At 27.5% G+C, this 20487-nt stretch overlaps 1 protein-coding gene across 1 annotated transcript in view; it reads left to right on the forward strand.

The window, feature by feature from the left end:
- The window catches only part of LOC101239642 (eukaryotic translation initiation factor 2-alpha kinase 3), an 83045-nt gene extending 66995 nt beyond the window's left edge, over positions 1 to 16050 (forward strand). Inside the window, exons 11-18 of the mRNA XM_065792014.1 lie at positions 3627 to 3976; positions 13995 to 14486; positions 14567 to 14721; positions 14803 to 14859; positions 14936 to 15026; positions 15245 to 15420; positions 15496 to 15552; positions 15630 to 16050. Of these exons, the coding sequence (XP_065648086.1) occupies positions 3627 to 3976; positions 13995 to 14486; positions 14567 to 14721; positions 14803 to 14859; positions 14936 to 15026; positions 15245 to 15420; positions 15496 to 15552; positions 15630 to 15758 (1507 nt within the window). The 3' untranslated portion in view covers positions 15759 to 16050. The remainder of the gene's footprint in view (positions 1 to 3626; positions 3977 to 13994; positions 14487 to 14566; positions 14722 to 14802; positions 14860 to 14935; positions 15027 to 15244; positions 15421 to 15495; positions 15553 to 15629) is intronic.
- The last annotated feature ends 4437 nt before the right edge of the window (positions 16051 to 20487 follow it).

The following is a 20487-nucleotide window of genomic DNA, read 5'->3' on the forward strand; positions in this document are numbered from 1 at the left end:
GCAATGCTGATGCAATGGCTGAAAAAATATCAAATCACTTGAAGAGTTTTTCAAATGAATTTGAAAAAGCTTTGGTAGGACCAACACAAGGCGGTGCAGCAATCAACAAGAAATATATGAAATTGTTAAGATTATCAACCAGTATTGCATTAATCATGACATTCACTTGGGAGTAGCTGACACTTTGTATAAGAAAAACGACCGAAGTGAGTTTAATTCAAAAAAATTTTTGACCCAATCAAAATTGCTGTTGAGACACTGAGTCGTGAAAATTCAACGTTTTTGACAGCTGATACTGTTATTGACTTTATGCTGGAAAAACTTTAGAATTTAAATAACAACATTGGGAAGGAGTTATATGAAAATCTCAAGAAGCAAATGAGTGAAAGATGGAATAACAATGTGATGAACTTATTAAGATCACTGAGAGATCCTATGAATATTCCATCAAGAGAATATTGAAACTTTGCTCTTTGCTGGAAAATTGGCAAAAAGAATTTTTGGTTTTTGAGGAGATAAAGAAACTTCTGATTCTGGTGATTCTGAAGGTCATCAGACTAGTTCAGCTTCAATATCTCTTCAAAAAGATTTAGATTTATTGCTGAGAAAGGAAAAAGTTACTCCCATTTCAACAGTCAACGATGAGTTCAAATGGCTAAAATAGGAATTTTTGCTATTTTGGAACACAGTGAAAAGGAAAGAAAATTTGCAAAAATTTAATTGAGGCTCTCCTTACAATTAAACCAACGTCCACAGGCATTGAATTAGTTTTTTCAATATCAAAAAAACTTTTGCACAAAGATTCGATCACGCCTTTCAAACGAATCTCTGAGTTCACTCCTGTTCCTTAAATTTTACTATAATAAAAAATGATGCTAAAAATCGGACTATTTTGTTGTAAACTCCATGAAAAACAGGCAACATCTGTTAACAGTTGTTTTTTTAAAATGTAAAACAGAAAACAACTGTTTTCTGAAACTACCTGTTTTGAAAAACTCTACCAGGAAAAAAATAAAAAAACTGGATATTATTTTAACAAATGAATGTTTATGTTATTTAAAAAACATATACCAAAAACTATCATTGTAGGTTTAATTTCAGGCTTTGCACCAAACCTGTAATCATTGTTGGCACTTTTTACCAGTTGCAACCAATCAATGAAATCTTTTTCAATTCAGAATTGTCTTCTGATGAAGATAGAACTCTGATTTTTTTTTATGCTTAAATAATTTATAGAAGCATAATAATCAACGATGTATTTTGATGCCTAAAAAAAGGTGGAGGGTGGACCACCCCAGTCAATCTCTTTTAAATACTATAATAAACAAATAATGGTAAAAATGTATTAAACAAAAATTACATAAATCAACAAAAAATAATTAACTAGCTGTCATTAGCAGCCTCATGGTCACCAAACAGTTGTTCTACATCATCAACAACAGGAAACAAATCAGTGCTGCTATCTGATTCAGTGTCCATTTCACAAGAGCTGAATACATTTACATCTTCTATGTTAGGGAACTCTTTCAAAAGCTGAGCTGGTGTTTTTTGCTCAGTTGATTTGCGGTAAGGCAGCTTTGGTCTTTGAGGATAGCATGATTTTTTTTTTTTTTTGGTCTTTGAGGATAGCATGATAGCTGTTGATTTTAAAAATGAGAAGCTTTTGCAGCTTATGCAAAAGCTTATGTATCCAGTAATTTATATATCTATGGTTATCCTTATATGCATTTATGTTAAGACACCCTCTCTACCTAAAATGTAGGTATGCCTTTACTTTCCCTCTCTACCTAAAATGTAGGTATGTTTAACCAACCTACTTAAGGTTATAGTGAGATGATAAAATTTATTATGTATATAGTCAACACTATTTGTAATATAGAGGGACTTTTTTAATTAGAATTATTCAAATAAAGTTTAAAAAAAGAAAATATGTACATTGAATGATACATAAGTATAAATTAAGTTAATGAATGTATTTACATGTATTTACATGAAATAAAGCATAAAAATAAGTACATAAAAGTAAGTACATATAAGTAAGTGCATAAAAATAAGTACATAAAAGTAAGTACATAAAAGTAAGTACATAAAAGTAAGTACATAAAATTAAGTACATAAAAGTAAGTACATAAAAGTAAGTACATAAAAGTAAGTACATAAAATTAAGTACATAAAAATAAGTACATAAAAATAAGTACATAAAAGTAAGTACATAAAATTAAGTACATAAAAATAAGTACATAAAAATAAGTACATAAAAGTAAGTACATAAAAGTAAGTACATAAAAGTAAGTACATAAAAATAAGTACATAAAAGTCAGTACATAAAAATAAGTACATAAAGTAAGTACATAAAAATAAGTACATAAAAATAAGTACATAAAAGTAAGTACATAAAAGTAAGTACATAAAAGTAAGTACATAAAAGTAAGTACATAAAAGTAAGTACATATAAGTAAGTACATAAAAGTAAGTACATAAAAGTAAGTACATATAAGTAAGTACATAAAAGTAAGTACATAAAGTAAGTACATAAAAATAAGTACATAAAAGTGAGTACATAAAAATAAGTACATAAAAGTAAGTACATAAAAGTCAGTACATAAAAGTAAGTACATAAAAGTCAGTACATAAAAATAAGTACATAAAAGTAAGTACATAAAAGTAAGTACATAAAAGTAAGTACATAAAAGTGAGTACATAAAGTAAGTACATAAACGTAAGTACATAAAAATAAGTACATAAAAATAAGTACATAAAAGTAAGTACATAAAAGTAAGTACATAAAAGTAAGTAAATAAAATTAAGTACATAAAAGTCAGTACATAAAAGTAAGTACATAAAAGTCAGTACATAAAAATAAGTACATAAAAGTAAGTACATAAAAGTAAGTACATAAAAGTAAGTACATAAAAGTAAGTACATAAAAGTAAGTACATAAAAGTAAGTACATAAAAGTAAGTACATAAAAGTAAGTACATAAAATTAAGTACATAAAAGTAAGTACATAAAAGTAAGTACATAAAAATAAGTACATAAAAGTCAGTACATAAAAATAAGTACATAAAAGTAAGTACATAAAAGTAAGTACATAAAAGTAAGTACATAAAAGTAAGTACATAAAAGTGAGTACATAAAAATAAGTACATAAAAATAAGTACATAAAAGTAAGTACATAAAAGTCAGTACATAAAAGTAAGTACATAAAAGTAAGTACATAAAAGTAAGTACATAAAAGTGAGTACATAAAAATAAGTACATAAAAGTAAGTACATAAAAGTAAGTACATAAAAGTAAGTACATAAAAGTGAGTGCATAAAAATTAGTACATAAAAGTAAGTACATAAAAATAAGTACATAAAAATAAGTACATAAAAATAAGTACATAAAAGTTAGTACATAAAAGTAAGTACATAAAAGTAAGTACATAAAAATAGTTAGGAGTAAATTATAGTTTTTAAAAAATTTTTACCATTTCTCGTCTTATAAATATGATGAGAGTGTGAGAAGCATTCTTTTATTCTTTTGTAAAACATCTCTTATGTATCAATCACCTAAACGGTAGTCAAAAACAATTATGACAGTTTAATATAATTCTCTTTAGTACATATTTAATTGTTTTGTAGGTACATAACAGACTTCCAACATTTGGAATGCCTTGGAAAAGGTGGGTTTGGTGTAGTTTTTAAAGCTAAAAAAAAAATAGATGATTGTGAATATGCAATCAAGCGAATTTATCTTCCACGATGTGAAGAAGCCCAAGAAAAGATGACGCGTGAAGTTAAAGCTTTGGCAGCACTTGATCACCCTGGTATTGTTCGTTATTTTCATGCTTGGTGGGAAACTCCACCCCCTGGATGGCAGCATGCGACAGATCAAAAACTTTTGTTACTTAATGAAACAGATGTAACCAATTCCTTTGCACTTTCGAATGATTGGATTGTGGAAATAATGAATGAAGAAAAAAATTTACTAGGTATCTAATTTAATTTTTTTTAACTTGGTATAATAATTAATTATTGCTTGAAAGTAAATTGGTATATAAATAAATATAAAAAAAAATGAATAAATAAATAGAAAATGTAAATGAAAAACTTTAGAAATATTTATGTTCATGTCATTATCATTGTTCTGGTTGATATATTTCTCATCAATGTCTATTGAGTTCTGGCTCTAAAAGGTCTATGCGGAAATTTACAAATGCTTAAAAAGTCTGTTGTTTTTTACAGATAATAGTTAATGGCTTTTTTGACTAGACGAAAAAACAATAAAAAAAGCCCTGATATTAACAGGGATTGTGGCACCAGTTTTTTCTGGGAGGAGGTGTTTTGGGTAGATGGTTGATAAGAGTGAAAAAAGTCTTTCTTGAAAAAAAAAGAAACAGTTTTTTTTTGCAGTGTATATGTATATATTTGCTTTAATGGTGATACTAACAACATGTTTATGACTGAATGTCTACTAGACCCAACTGGAAGTTTGCACCATCCTCACAATGTTAACAAACATCAAGTATCAGTTGTCCACTCTGCAGCACTAGATGCATTCTTTGTTGCTAAAGCAGGAAATCTACTTATCACCTGGAGATAAGTAGATTTACTTTTGGATCATTAAAACAGTTGTTTTAATTATCCAAAAGTAACTCTTATTATACAAAACCAAAACTTTTTTAAAAAGTTTTAATTTTGTATAAGAGTTACTATTTAAGACAGCAAAAGTTCTTTACAAAAATATTGGATTGAAAAGCATAACAAAAATGCAAAACATGAATTTTTTGTTTATTTATTTATTTTTTAATATCTTCACTTCCAACAAAGCTGCAACCAACCACTATTAGATTTGGAAGTTACTGGAAGAGAAAAGATGAAGATTGTAGAGCAAGATAATGATTGACAGAAGACTTAATAGATTGCAAATTATATGAATCAGGAAAGCAAGATGAAGGAAGCGAATACCAAAGGACTGATGTTTGAGGAAAAAAACTAGACGAATAAGAGTTTTTGGAGCATTAAGGAACAGTCACAGAAATAGGATGAAACTTAATTGAATAATGAGTAACACGAGAATGAATTTTAGTAGGCGGCACAAGAGACGCTAGCTTTTTAGAGCAGTGCCCATTATAGTATTTATAGAAAAAAGAAAGAACCAGCATTACGACAATGTGATAATGGTTGGAGGTTGGCTGCAAGAGCAGGTCCAACTATATTTACAATGCATTTTTGCACCTTGTCTAAAAGAGAAAGGGCATCATTAGAAGATCCGCCCCAGATATGGCAACAGTATTCCATACAAGGCCAGATTTAAGATTTATAGAGGTAGAGAATAGAATCCGGAGAAGCAAGTGTCGAGCTCGATAAAGAGATGCAACCTTAGCAGATGCTAATTTTGCAATGGATTTGAAATATGGTTTTCAAGAAAGATTTGAAATAAGAGTTCATCCTAGAAGATGAAGGGTAGATGACTCATCAAGTACATCACCATTCATTAATATAGGAAAATCTAAATTATTGTGATAACGATTGGCTGAAAAAAATTGAGTTTTATCTAAATTCAAGTTCACCAGTCACTGTGAGCCCCATGCTGTAGCAGAAGTGAGATCCATTTCAAGCTCAAATGCCCCCTCCAAGCAATCAGAGAGTGTTGGCTTCTTATCACGACAAGAATAAATGGTAGTATCATCAGCAAACAATGCCACCTTAGATGTGAGAATATCTGGAAGATCGTTAATGTAAATTAAAAAGAGAATAGGGCCAAGGATAGAACCTTGAGGAACCCCTGAATAAATTGAGGAACAGAATATGAAGAAGAGTGTTGTCTATTGAGGACAACTTTTATACTTTGATTGGAAAAGAAGGATTCAATAATCTTAAAGATGTTACTAGATACACCGTAAGAAGAAAGCTTATGGAGAAGACCAGCATGCCAAACTTTGTCAAAAGCTTTAGAAATGTTAAGAGCAATAGCCTCAACCTCTCCACTTTTATCTAATGCACGATAAAACCTATCAGATATTACTGTAAGCAAATCATATGTAGAACGAGAATTTCGAAATCTATATTGATGATCAGAAAGTAAGTTATTAGATTCAAGATGAGAGATTAAGTGTTTGTTAATTAAAGATTCAAAAACCTTGCTTATGATAGGAAGAAGACTAATGGGACAGTAGTTAGACTAATCAGATCGCTCTCCAGAATCTCCACCAAAAAAAAGGGATAACAGATGCTGCTTTCAGCAGGCTGGAAAACAAGACTCTGATAAGCACTTGTTGAATAGTTTTGAAAGTATAGTTGATAGTTCCGGAGAACGCTTCTGCAAGACTATAACAGGTATGTTGTCTGGGCCACAAGCTGTAGAAGAGTCCAAGCAGGAAATCACTTATGATACAGAAGCTGGAGTGATACGAATGTCAAGCAATGGATCAACCTGTTTGACGGCTATATTAAGTAGAAGGCAACTAGTGGAATCAAGAGATGATATTGGTGAAAAGTTCTTAGCAAATAATTCAACTTTGTCTTTAGGTGAGGTGATTAAGTCTGAACTATACAAGAGAGGTGGAATTACAGATTTGCCCTTATTATTGATACTATTAAAGATTCTCCAGAAGTCATGAGAGCATAATTTTTGTGATGAAATATGAGATCTCATGACCTGGGAGTAGCAGGCCTTGGCGTTAGACAAAACTTTCTTACAATGGTTTCTAGCAGTAATAAACAGACATCTGTTTTTTGGAGAATTGTTTTGCTGATAGATATGGAAGTAACGGTTTTGATTGGAAATTGCAGCAGCACAATGTGAGGAAAACCATGGAGAAGAGTGAGGCTTGACCTGGAATTGTTGAGGGGGAATAAAAGATTCAATCAGGGCCTGAATCCACAAAGTTATGTAAGAAGCATATTTGTCAGCAGGAAGGCGAAAGAAATCTACCCAAGCGCCATCATGAAGAAAATCATGGAAAGAGTCCCAGTCAGTTGTAAGAGGTTGTTGAGTTGTGAGAGGTGCGATCATAGGGGAATTCTGATGATGAAGAAGATTGAGATAGTTTTAGAGAGATCAAACTATGATCAAAGCATAAGTCAAGTATCAAGTAGAGAAGAAACAAGGCATAAGTCGAGGAGAGAAGGTAAATGATTTGGGTTGTCTGGAAAGCGAGTGGGAAAGTTGACTCCTTGAGTTAAGGATTGAGAAAGGCAAAAGTTTTGGGCTTTAATGCCTGCAGAGTCACTGACACTAGAGCCAAGCCTTTCAGTGTAATGAGCATTAAAGTCACTGACAACAACAATATTGATCAGAAATGACATCAAAAAGAGTGCAGTTTTGAGATGAAGGAGAGCGATATAGAACAAAGAGAAAGGTGATAAAGTGAAGTGGTGCTAAATGAAAGCATATAAAAGAATAATCTGTGGATTCAAACCTAGTTTCCCAACAAATGGGTGAATTGTTATGAATGTAAATGCCAATACCAAGCATGTGGCTATTGGAGTCTTTAGAAATTAAAGGAAGATAACCATCAGCACTAAGATCACAAGATGAGACAGCTGAAAAGTTACTTTTTTTTTATGAAGAAAAAAATGAATGATACTTATTTAAAATTTAATTTAAATTTTGAAGTTATGATTTATAACAATTATTATTATCATTATTGCTGTTATTATTATTTTTATTAGAATTGAATTAAAGTAGATGAGGGGTTTCTGTAATTTGTTTTGTTAATTTATGTGATATTATATATCTATATATATATAAATATATATATATATATATATATATATATATATATATATATATATATATATATATATATATATATATATATATATATATATATATATGTTTAAACAACTTTAAAATGTATACTACAAAATAAAGTGCTCAATGTTCTTAAGAGAGCAGAGCAATTATAAATTAGTAGAAAATCACTTAACAAAAATTTTTTTTATTATTTTTGTATTTTATTTATATTTTTACTTCTATTTATTATTTTTTTTAATTTATATATATATATATATATATATATATATATATATATATATATATATATATATATATATACATATATATATATATATATGTATATATAGGGCCTATTCTAAGAAAAAAAATTTGGTGGCCCCGCCATTTCCCCCACCCTCGGAGAAATTTAGCAGAAAGTTGGCGTTTTTTAGCAAAAATAACAATATTCGCTGTAAAAAACATAAAAAAATAAATGAAAAGTCCTCAAATTTTAATTTAGGCGGCGCCCAAATATGGTGGATGTTCTCCAAAACTGTCTAGAAAAGCCCATGATATATATATTTCTTTCAAATGTCTTCTTTGTTTGGAGGTTTTAATGGTTACTATGATTATATTTCAGGGCTCGAACTAATGCAACAAAAAGTTTAAGCGCGAAAAAAAAAATTCTTAAAATAGCGTAAGTTACTGTTATAATTTACAGCTTAAGTTATAATTTAAAGTTTAAATTGCAGTTGTAGTGTAATGAGCAAGTAATATATTTAATACTATTAAGATATTACTTTTAGAAATTGTTTTTTTATTTAACATGATACTTAAAGTTGTAAAAGTAAAAAAGTAAGAGTAAAAATGCAAATTACATTATTTAAACCACTTTAATTAGTCATAGGAAACTATTTAATATGTTCATGCTGACAATAAAATTATTTTTTACTTTTATTACTGTTTTTTACAGTTTATAACATTAATAACATAAAATGCATTTAAAATAAAGTAAGTAGATTTAAATGAAGCAAATAAATAGAGTTGTTTTAATTATTAAAACATTATCGTCATAAAACTTTAAACTTCATAATTGCGCTAAAACGTGCCTATAGATCATACTAATCTATAATCTATAGACCAAACAAGTAAGATCAAAGTAAAAAAACATTAGATACCATTAGTTTTTATAATTTATTTTCTATTGATCTAGCGTACTATTAAAAACTCAATTATAATTAAATTTTTTATTCAAATGGTTTTTAAGTTGATGTTTTTATTCAATTTTTTCGTTCTAATTGTCTTGCAATAAAAAATGAAACAAAAAAATTTGGTTTAATAAATCGAATTATATTTTCTTAAGTTTAAGAATATGCATAAATTATTTTTTCAGAAGAAAACTTCTTTGAACAGAAGTAAAATAATTTATTAATTTTTATTTAAATTTTTTATAATTTAATTTTTATTTTAATTTTTGCAATCATTGGTTTAATGTTTGCAATAGAATGTTTCTACTTTTAAAATTATTTTCAAGAAATAAAATATAATTAACTAGTCAAAATGTCTACATTTTTAAATAAAACTTTTTTCCTCACTTGTACTATGTTCTAAATTTGATGTTACTGTAACTAGATGCATGCTTAACTTTCAGCAACAACTCTCGCTATACTGGGTATTACGGGCGCTGCTGAATTAAATTTATAATTATTAAGAGTTAAAATTCTTTTAAATTTTTCCTTTTTTTTTTTAATTTCAAATTTCACTCGCTAAATTATTTGAATAAGAGAATTGTAAAAGACTAATTCTTTTGTTCCAATAAATTTTTCCAACAGATAATTTTTTTTGTTCTAATATATTTCTTTTTAGATAAAATTCCTAAAAACAAATTGCGTAACTTATAGAAAATGTTTGACCTAAATAAAATATTAAAAAGTTAAATAAAATATTAAAAAATGGTATCGCGTTTTTTATATTCTATTCAAGATTTCTTGTTAAAATGATTTTTAGTTAGAAGCTTATATTATGTGTTAACAACATATAAGATATACATAGAAACATTTATATGGTTAATTTTTAGTCTTTAAGTATATTAAATAAATTTAATAGTTAAGTAACTATAAGTTACTGTGGTAACTTAACTGGTTGTTTTGATTTAGTTTAATGGTAAATTTGATGCGATGTACTTTATCCATTCAGTAAATCTCCGTGCAATAGAACAAAGATTATACTTCTATTCAAAAGATATCTTTAGCGTGATGTACTTTACGAACCCTTGTGAAAAACTTAGACAAAAACATTACATTTAAGAATGGCCAAAAAAAAGCTAAATTACAAAAGAAAAAAAATTAATAAAAAAAACAATAAAACAAACAAATCGCAAAAATAATTTAAAAAAAAAAGAATGAATTGCAAAGATGCGAAAGGCAATTGCAATATGCTTAATTTGAGCCCTGTATTACATGTATGCCATCAGGAAATAGAACCACATTAGAGGTAAGGTTATCAGGAAGATCATAAGTATAGATAAGGAACAGCAAAGAACCAATAATAGAACCTTGCGATACCCCCAGAACACTAAAAATGAAGTAGAGTATTGTCCAACTAGGACAATTTTATTACTGCAACTAATATTACTTACCTGACAATTTTACCCCATGTTGCTATAATCAGGTTAAATACTTCAAATCAACCATTTAAATAAATGATTTAATTTATGGAATCTTAAACAAAGTGACTGAAAACTAATTTGTTAATAATTTTAAAAAAAGCATAAAATATTTTTTTGTTAATTGGTCCATCTAAGGTAAATGACTAAAGGCTCATACGAGATTCCTGCCTCTGGGGCCAGTTTGACTTTGTTACATTATGTCATCATTTATTTATTTTAATATTTGTATATGTGCTGTGTATTTGAATATGATCTTTTTTGATTTATTTGGATGGTTTTGGGATCATAATAAGAATGTAAAAAAAGTTAGTAAAAAATTTTGTAAAAAATTTTAGTATTGGAAAAAGGGTCGTAAACTTAAAGCATGTTTTCTCTAAAATAAAGTTTATGTAAAGTACTGATTTCTTAAGTTTCTAAATGTAAATGTATATAAGTATTTTTTTTAGCAATACTTTTCTTTTTTAAGAAGTTGTGCTTAACTAAAGCAGTTATATTTGATAAAGTCTTCTTTTTTTTTTACTATTTTCATTTCCCTAAATATAGTTGAAAAGACTTCTCAACATAAATGTAGTTATATCCATTTCAAGGAGGCTTCTTAGGATAAAATTTAGTATTCGATTGTCATTCGATTGCTTGTGAAAAACTACAATAAATTACAATAGTCGTATTATTTCACTTTTTCTTCCGTGAACACTTAAATGATAGAAAGTGTTTATTTTTGAACTTAAAAAACAGCTAATAAAAGTATTGCTAAAAGAAATTATGAATACTCACCAAAACGCAATAATAAAGTTATTTAGCGACAGGATTGTTAATCTAGAAGCTGAAATATCAGTTAAGCAAGAAGAAAATAAAATTTTAAAAATGAAGTAAGTGACCTTAAAAAAGGTGTTGAATTTGTCAGCGACAAATATGAAAATTTACTATTAGCAATAGCTGTTTCTAAAAAAGCAGCAATGTCATCAGCTTATTAACTGAACAATGCAATAATAAATTTAGAAAATGATAACGTCATTAAAGATAAGTTGGCTGCATTTGAAGATAGGAGTCGTCTAAATAATTTGAGATTTAATGGAATAGAAGGAAAGGAAATTGAAACCTGGTAAGAAAGTGTAAGTAAAATAAAAGAACTTTTAAAAACTAATTCAGATTAAATGGTAATATTGAAATTGAAAGAGCTCATAGAGTTGGAAAAAAGAAGTTGGGTGAAAAAAAAAAAAAAAAACTATTGTTGTAAAATGTTTAAACTATAGACAAGAACGTGATTTTGGAAAAGTTTATCAAGGCAAAACTCTGGAATGAAAATGTGTTTATACATTTTCATTTCAGAAGATTTTAGTGAACATACTATGAAAATAAAAAGAAAGTTATTTGCGGAAGCAAAGGAGCTACAATGTAAAGGAAAGTATGCTAATATGTTACTTAAAATAAATTAATTTCATAGTTATATAATTAAATTCTGAAATGGATTCAAACCAAATAAATTTTGAATCAATTTCATTAAACTTTTTTCAAACTAATTATTTTGAGTGACATAAATTATTTTATTCTTATAATAATAAACGAAAAGATTTTATTAAAAGAAATTTTCTTAATGTTATTTTAATATAAGAAGCTTAAAAAAATAATTTGATACTTTTCATAGTAATATAGAAGAAACTTCTAATTTTTTTAACATAATATTTTTAACATAATATTACAGAGATATGGTGCAGCTCTGATGATGTTAAAAAATCTCCACCTTCTATGTTTTAATTTAATTTCTTTAGTGCATAAAAATAAAAAGCAAAGTGGTGATGATCTTTATTACGTGAATGAATTTCTCTCCAGAATTTTTGTAAATCAGAGCCACTTTATTGCTAACAGAAACATTTTGCACAACTTTTAGACATCGTTTTTATCATGCTAAGCCTCTTGTAAATGAATGTTCCTAATATATATCAACTTAATATGTTTAATGTATTGTGTTTTATGTTTAAATGTAAAACTCGCACTTCTCCGATTTCTTTCCACAATTTATATTCTTTAAAAGTTAAAAATAAATACAATTTGTATAATGAAAATTTTATTCTTCAATCAGTTTTTAAAACTAATTTTGGTAAATTTTGTTTTTCATTTAAAGGAGAATTTTTATGGAACAAAGTAGTTTTAAAACTTATTGATTTTTCTCAAAAATGGAACTTTTTCTTACTTCAAAGAAATTGAAAAAAAAATTATTTTCTCAATTGAAAACATTCTTATATATTTTTAAGTTTCTTTTGTTTTATTAATACTCTTAAGTTTCATTAATACTCTTAAGAAATCTTTTATTGTAATTTACATATATGAGGTTTTTTATCTTAACTTATATATACATTTACTTTCTTTACTTAGCTTTTGTTTTTTGTAATATGTGGATATATTATTTTAGGTATATCTTAAATTTTATACTAGCGAGTTCTTACATATATAAATATTTACTTTGTACATTTAAATTTTGTTATGGATGTTAATGAAAATTTCAATTTGACTGGGTTATGTATTATTTTGTACAAAAATATTATCTATCTGTTATATTCACGTGATTTATATGTATAATAGTGATAAGTCTGTATTGGTATACATGTATGTTTATTTGTATGTACACGTATAAATGTGTATTTGCATGTACACGTTTATATGTATATATATATGTATACTTGTATTTGTATATATTTATGTGTAAGTTTATATATTTATATGTTTGTATGTTTGTATGTGTGTAAATAATTATATATGTACTTATGGGTGAATATTTATATATGTTTTAATAAACGATTATTTTTTATTTAAAATCTGTTTAGGCGGTTCTCGATGACAAGATCTTCTGATCTTCTGCGAGTATCCGCATTCTTATTGTAAAGTTAACAAAATTTGTAATTCTTATTATATGTATTTTATGTAATTTATTCATTTAAAACTTTATTTATCATTATTAATTTGTTTTTTTTTTGATTATGTTTTAGTCTTTATTTTCCGTTTTTTCAGAACTTCAATAACTGCATTAAGCAAAAAATTAACACAATAATCTTAAGATAAAAATGTTGTGGCTTCCTATTCAGCCTTGAGGAGGTGAATTAACATTAACACTCAGCCTTGAGGAGGTGAATTAACATTAACACTCAACCTTGAGGAGGTGAATTAACATTAACACTCAGGCTTGAGGAGGTGAATTAACATTAACACTCAGCCTTGAGGAGGTAAATTAACATTAATATTCAGCCTCGAGGAGGTGAATTAACATTAATATTCAGCCTTGGGAGGTGAATTAACATTAACACTCAGCCTTGGGGAGGTGAATTAACATTAATATTCAGTATTGGGGAGGTGAATTAACTTTAAAAAAACTTTAAACCAAGTAAAAATGTTGACTAATAATGTATTTCAATTTTTCGATCTTTATAGTCGATATAGCTATGGTCTATATTTGATTTATAAACCTGTTGGGTTAGTGTTTTCACTTTCCATAAGTTAAAGAACACTTAACACATATTAAAATAATGCACTACATGTGTTTGAAGGACATTAGTGTCTCATTATAAATTTATGTTATGAATAAATTTGTGTTATGTTTGTTTCATTTTTTACAGCATTGCTTTAGATAATGACGCTGCAGAAAGAATAATAAAAAGCTCTCGAAAGAACGATTGTTTATTAAATGATCCACTCAAGAAAAATTGTAACTTTGACCAAGGTACAGAACTATTCTCTGATGAACTAGATTACAGTGGGATTTCTGAAAACAAAGTTTTTTCCAGTGATAATTCTTCTGCATCTTCATGTATTGATGAAGATGAAGATGATCCTAATAATACTGAAGATAGTTTTGATATTGTCTTTGAGAGTGAAAAAAGTGATGCTGAAGAAAACAGTAGACATCGACATGTGACCCTGACCCAGGAAGAATGTGACAGCGTAATTGATAGCACATGTAAAGAAACATTTGTAAATATACATCACACAAAATTAATTAAATCTTCATCATCTAAAGATCCTGTAAGTACTGATAAGCGCTCTCTTAAGTACAAAGATCGTGTAAGTACTGATGAGCTCACTCTTAAGTCCAAAGAAAAAGGAAAAAAAAAAGTTGTTGGTAATTTTATTTAAATCTTTTTTTATTATTATTTAATTCAATTATTTTTAAACTAAGCCAAAATTTAATTCTTATTTTAGGAAAATGTTGTTCTAAATTTTCTAAATGTTTGACTGAGCCGCCATTGTTTTTATACATACAGATGCAATTATGTAGGCAGGCTACACTAAAAGACTGGTTAAGTGAAAAATCAGGGGCTATCACATTGTCACAAGCATTTGATATATTTATGCAGGTTGCTTTTTTTTTTAAATTTTTTTTTAGTTTTATAATTATAAGTTTCGTTAATTTTACTCTTTTTTTTTTTAAATTTTAGATAGTAGATGCTGTAGAATATTTTCATCGATTAGGATTGATGCATAGAGATTTGAAAGTAATTTTTTAAATGTACGATTTTAAATAAATTTTTATACTTTTTTTTAAATATGTTTAAGTTTACCTTTTTTTAGCCTGCAAATATTTTCTTTTCATTGGATGGATCAGTGAAAGTTGGTGACTTTGGATTAGTAACAGCTATAACAAGGCCATCAGATGGCATACGTAAGTATTGCATCATTTTTTCCGATTACTTCCATTTGCTATATTTTTAGAGGGGATTGGAAATTCTTAGAAAAAATAAATTACTTATTAAATGTTAAAGTTTTCAGTAAAATTACAAAATACATCTTAAAAACTTTATTTCAAAAATATTTACAGGTTAAAATATTTTACCGTGGTTCTATTGAATTAATTTATTGTAATATTTCATTTTTTTTTAGACAAAGGTAAATTTTTAGCAGATGAGAATCACACTGGGCAGGTGGGTACGCAGCTTTATATGAGTCCAGAACAAGTTTGCGGGAGGCCTTACAATCATAAAGTGGATATTCATTCTCTGGGGCTCATTTTTTTTGAACTGCTGTGTACTTTTTCAACCCAAATGGAACGCATACAGGTAACCACAATTTTTTTCTTTATTGATTTTTATTATCGGTTGATAATATATCACTTTTCTAAATTTTAATTTTAGACTATATATCAGCTTAAAAAAAACATATTACCACCAACCCTTCAGTCTACCTCTCAGGTAAACTCTAACATTTTAAAAACATGTTAATTGTCATCTTTTGTAAAATGTTTCTTAATTTATAAATTTTTATGTAGGGAAAGTTAGTTCAATTGCTTACAGCCTCCGACCAAGAACAAAGGCCCGAAGCACGTGAAATAAAATGTCACCATTATACAAAAGACATCGAGAAAATTGTTAACAGCGTGAAATGCAACACAGTTTAATCTATTATGTGTATATATCGAACCAACGCTAATACGAACAAACATTTTCGTCTCGCTATTTGTCTTTTCAAGAATTTAGCTAAAGCTTTTTAGGGATATGATTGGTTAGTCTCCTATTTGGAAATTCTGAGTAAATTTTAGATAGCGTATTTTTATAAACATTCGTTTACTCATAGAAGTTTTATAAACTTGTATAAGATTTTTCTAGCGTAAGCCTTTTTCTGTAAAATAATGTAAATATAATATATTTATAGAAGATGGTGAAAAATAATAGAGGGTTTCATAACATAAATTTTTTTTTTTCAAATTTTGTGGTTGAAAACTCAAACAGGTGGGGCTTACAAAACATTTTTTGTTTTTTGTGTTTTTTTAAAAATGACTAATAGAATTTCTATTGAAAATAAGAAATAGGCGTTTTCTAGAATTGATTTTTTTAGTATATCCCACTATGCGTCGCTCTAATTGCTTTATATTTCTATATTTAAAAGAAAATTATTTGGTTTTTATAAATAAAATAAAAAAATATTTATAAAAGTTCATCCGGACTATTTCCAGTCAAATCCGGTGAACTACATAATTTATAGAATTCTATCAACTATAGCATTAGCGCGATTTAATAATAAACAATATCATTGAGTATAATAAACAAATCTGCTATCATCTGATTCTTCACTCTGGTTTCTTACAAAGTTCCTCAACGTTTTATTCTAATAAATGTTTTTAATAATTTGTGGCTATGAAAATAGCCGTTTTTAAAAAATTAAACGCAGAACATCTCATCATATAACATTTTAGTTTATGACTAGTTAATTACAAGTTAAAATTTATTAAATTACTTTTTTAATTTATTTTTTTAACAAAAAAAAAAAAAAACATTAAATTGTTATTAAAAACAATACGAGATTTCTTTAACGAAAGATTTCTATTAACAAAATTACGAGATTTCTATTTAAAAAAATAATTAAAACTGTAAACAGCAGCATAACATTCAAAAAAACACTCAACATTCTGTTTATTTTACCTTTATTTTAAACAGTTATCAGAAGAACTGTTAGCTTTTTTAAACTGTTTTGCCTTCACTCTTTTTTTATCCATTTTGTTTTATGAACCTATTGGAAGATACTTAAAATAGCTTATAAAAGGAACACCATGAATTATCATTCTATGCCCAGATTGTGACACATGTTTGGTTTTTTAAAATGTATCATTAGTAATTAGTAAAAATAGATGTTCATATTTCTGATTAAAAATCTATATATCAAGTCTTGTAGTCGTACTGTTCATATCAATGAGTAAGTCTCAAAACAACTTATTCATTCTGATTTAGGTGCTCTCGTGTGGTATGAATAAAAAATGTATATGATAAAAAAGTATATTGAAACTTTTTTTTTTTTTTTTTTTTTCTTTCTCTGTTTTAATATAATATAAGATTTTACAACTTCGTAATATAAAATTTCAATAAATAAAATAAGTAAAACAGATAGGGGCTCAAAGAAGATGAGGATGACAGTACGTTATCACAATCTTTTCATAGAGCCCCTATAACAAGATTTCAAAAAAATATCGTAATATGTTACAATATGCGTAATAAGATTTCAATAAAATATCGTAATAAAACGCGTAATTCGCTAATAAAATTGATAAGCAACCAACAAAAGTAGAAATAAAACAAAAAAATATCGTAATATGTTACAATATGCGTAATAAGATTTCAATAAAATATCGTAATAAAACGCGTAATTCGCTAATAAAATTGATAAGCAACCAACAAAAGTAGAAATAAAACAAAAAAATATCGTAATATGTTACAATATGCGTAATAAGATTTCAATAAAATATCGTAATAAAACGCGTAATTCGCTAATAAAATTGATAAGCAACCAACAAAAGTAGAAATAAAACAAAAACAGATTTATGAGAAATTATTCAAAGTATCATTAACCAAAAACGTTTATTATATTTTAAAAATTTCTTTTTTTGTTAAAAACTTGAATGAACTTAACGAATTTACCGTACCTTTGAATCCTTTTTGAAAAGTATTCCATACTTTTGGACCTCGATATAGAATGCTGTACTCTGAATATTTGTTTATTATCCGAGGCAGTTTATATGTGTTGGACATATTCGCTCTAAGATTATAGCTATCATTTTTATTTATTTTAAACTTGTTATTAAAGCTTATAGGAGAGATATTGTGATTATAACGATACATGAAAATTAAATGCTGGTAGATATTTATTTCAAACACATTCATCATTTTCATATCTTTCATTAAGGGCTTAGCGTGTTCACGCTTATTTTTTGAGTAAATTACATAGAAAAAGAAACATATACAACAGCAATGAAAATGTATATTTTTTACATTAAAATGTATTTTAATGTAAAAAAATATATAAAGAGAGGGAGATATATAAATCTATGCATACCTGCTTATATTGGATCCATAAGTGTGACGCAGTTACTCACCCTGCTAGATAAGTTGATTACCCTGTGCAATCAGATTTTCATCTTATCTAATTAATTGTTTCACATTATCTAATTAAATTAATATATGTATATATATATATATATATATATATATATATATATATATATATATATATATATATATATATATATACATATATATATATATATATATATATATATATAAATATATATATATATATATATATATATATATATATATATATATATATATATATATATATATATATATATATATATATATATATATATATATATATATACATATACTAGAGTTATGATTTTTTTTCAACCCCCTGTACTGTACTGTAGTTTGATGAACTTTATCTAAAAGTACGTAATGAACTATTATTTGCATATCTTTTGAAAAAAGTTCACCCCGCCATTGAAAAATCGATTTTGACATAAGTATTACTATGTATTTAAATGTATTTAGAATGTCATAGTCATGTAGAACAATAAATTTTCAATCCAGCAATGACTCAGACCGTTGCCCTTGCTCTTGCTTGTTGCATAGAAGAAATAGAAGGTGCAATTTTTTTTTTTTTTTTTTGCATAATGAATATATTTCCTTCATTACTTTGATTGCGCGCTCTGTAGTATGGATGGCTCTCGTTTCCAATGATTTTCAAAGAGCTTAAAGCCTTTTTGTATGGATTCAGTACTTCAGCCAAGTTGTTAAAGTCGTTTTCGTTGTACAGTTGGTCTGTAAACCAATGGTCTGCCCAGCCATACGATATAAATCGACTTCCTGCAGAACTGTCCTTGTTGAAGAAATTAAAATGAAGGCCAGGATCGCTCGTATAGCTCGCATTGCTGATGTTGGGTAATTTTTGAAACCTGATTAATGGAAAATGTCTCTTTTCATCAAAAAATTGGAACACTCGAGTAAGGTGAAATAAAAATTTCATATCATCCCTCCAGCCTGATGTTTCGAGAATTACTTCTATTCCGTTATCAAACTGTGTTTTTAGTTGTGCGTACTCCTTCAACAGTTGAGATACAAATAAATATTCGATGTTCGGCAGTTGTGTTTTACTTCCAAGTTCTTCATCCATCACCAAATGGAGGATTCTATCTAATACATGGTGTTGACAACGGATAAACTGAGGTTTATTGATGCGTTTCTCTGTGAACATTCGTTGCAATATTATAACACCGTTTTTTCTCCGGTGTTAACGCTGGTGGTATCTGCAACAACCATCTGTATTGAGTTCCATAGGTAAAATTTATCGAGGTCTTTAGAAATTCCTTGAGCAATAGTTCATCCCCTGCCATCTACCAAGCCCAGGACATCCAATTTGATTTCTCTTCTTTCATTTTTAAGGACAACCATTTGATAATCGATTCTATTGATGTGCTTGTCATCAAAGTGTAAGGACCAACTTTCCATACGCAACTTTTCAATCATTTCTTTTTTTCAGCTTAATTGCATCTTTGATTGTAGACTTGTAAATAGCTGATTGACATGGAGTTGGGATGTCAACGCCTACACGAGCCAATTGCTTGCATATGTTAACAGCTTTGTTTGTTGATACTCTTGTGTAGGTCACCAAGTTGACTGCAATTTTGCTTTTATGATGTTTTCTGCTTGGTGTAGGAGTAGTCTCATCTTCTTCTCGTTTTCATGTTCACTATCGTCAGCCTCAGAGTCAGAATCACTAAAACCAGGGTAGTACGATGATGAGTTGGATGACCTATAAGAAAGTTTTTGTCTTTTAGAGGGATAGATCGTTTTTTTACTGGCCGCTTGGCCTGTAGAGTATCCAACTATCCCTTTGTTCTCCACTAGGAGATGGTACAATTGCTTGTCCTCGCAAGATAACCATGTTCCATCCCCTTTAGTAATATCAAATTTTTCATCAAGGGGTTCGTAGTTTCCCCGCTTGACACATTCATCGTAACATTTCAGTATTTTATCTAGCTTTATGCATATAACTTGATCAGATACATGAAGAAAATTCAGTTTATTCTTCCATGATTTGGTGACTTCTTTGGAAATTTCCGGCATTCGCTCTATTCTTCTTTTGATTTTTGGTCCAAGGAAATTCTATATATATATATATATATATATATATATATATATATATATTTATATATATATATATATATATATATATTTTTTTTTTTTTATATATTTATATATATATTTTTTTTATATATTTATATATATATATTTTTATATATTTATATATATATATTTTTATATATTTATATATATATATTTTTATATATTTATATA

Source organism: Hydra vulgaris, chromosome 03 (genome assembly GCF_038396675.1).
Source record: "Hydra vulgaris chromosome 03, alternate assembly HydraT2T_AEP".
Taxonomy (NCBI): domain Eukaryota; kingdom Metazoa; phylum Cnidaria; class Hydrozoa; order Anthoathecata; family Hydridae; genus Hydra; species Hydra vulgaris.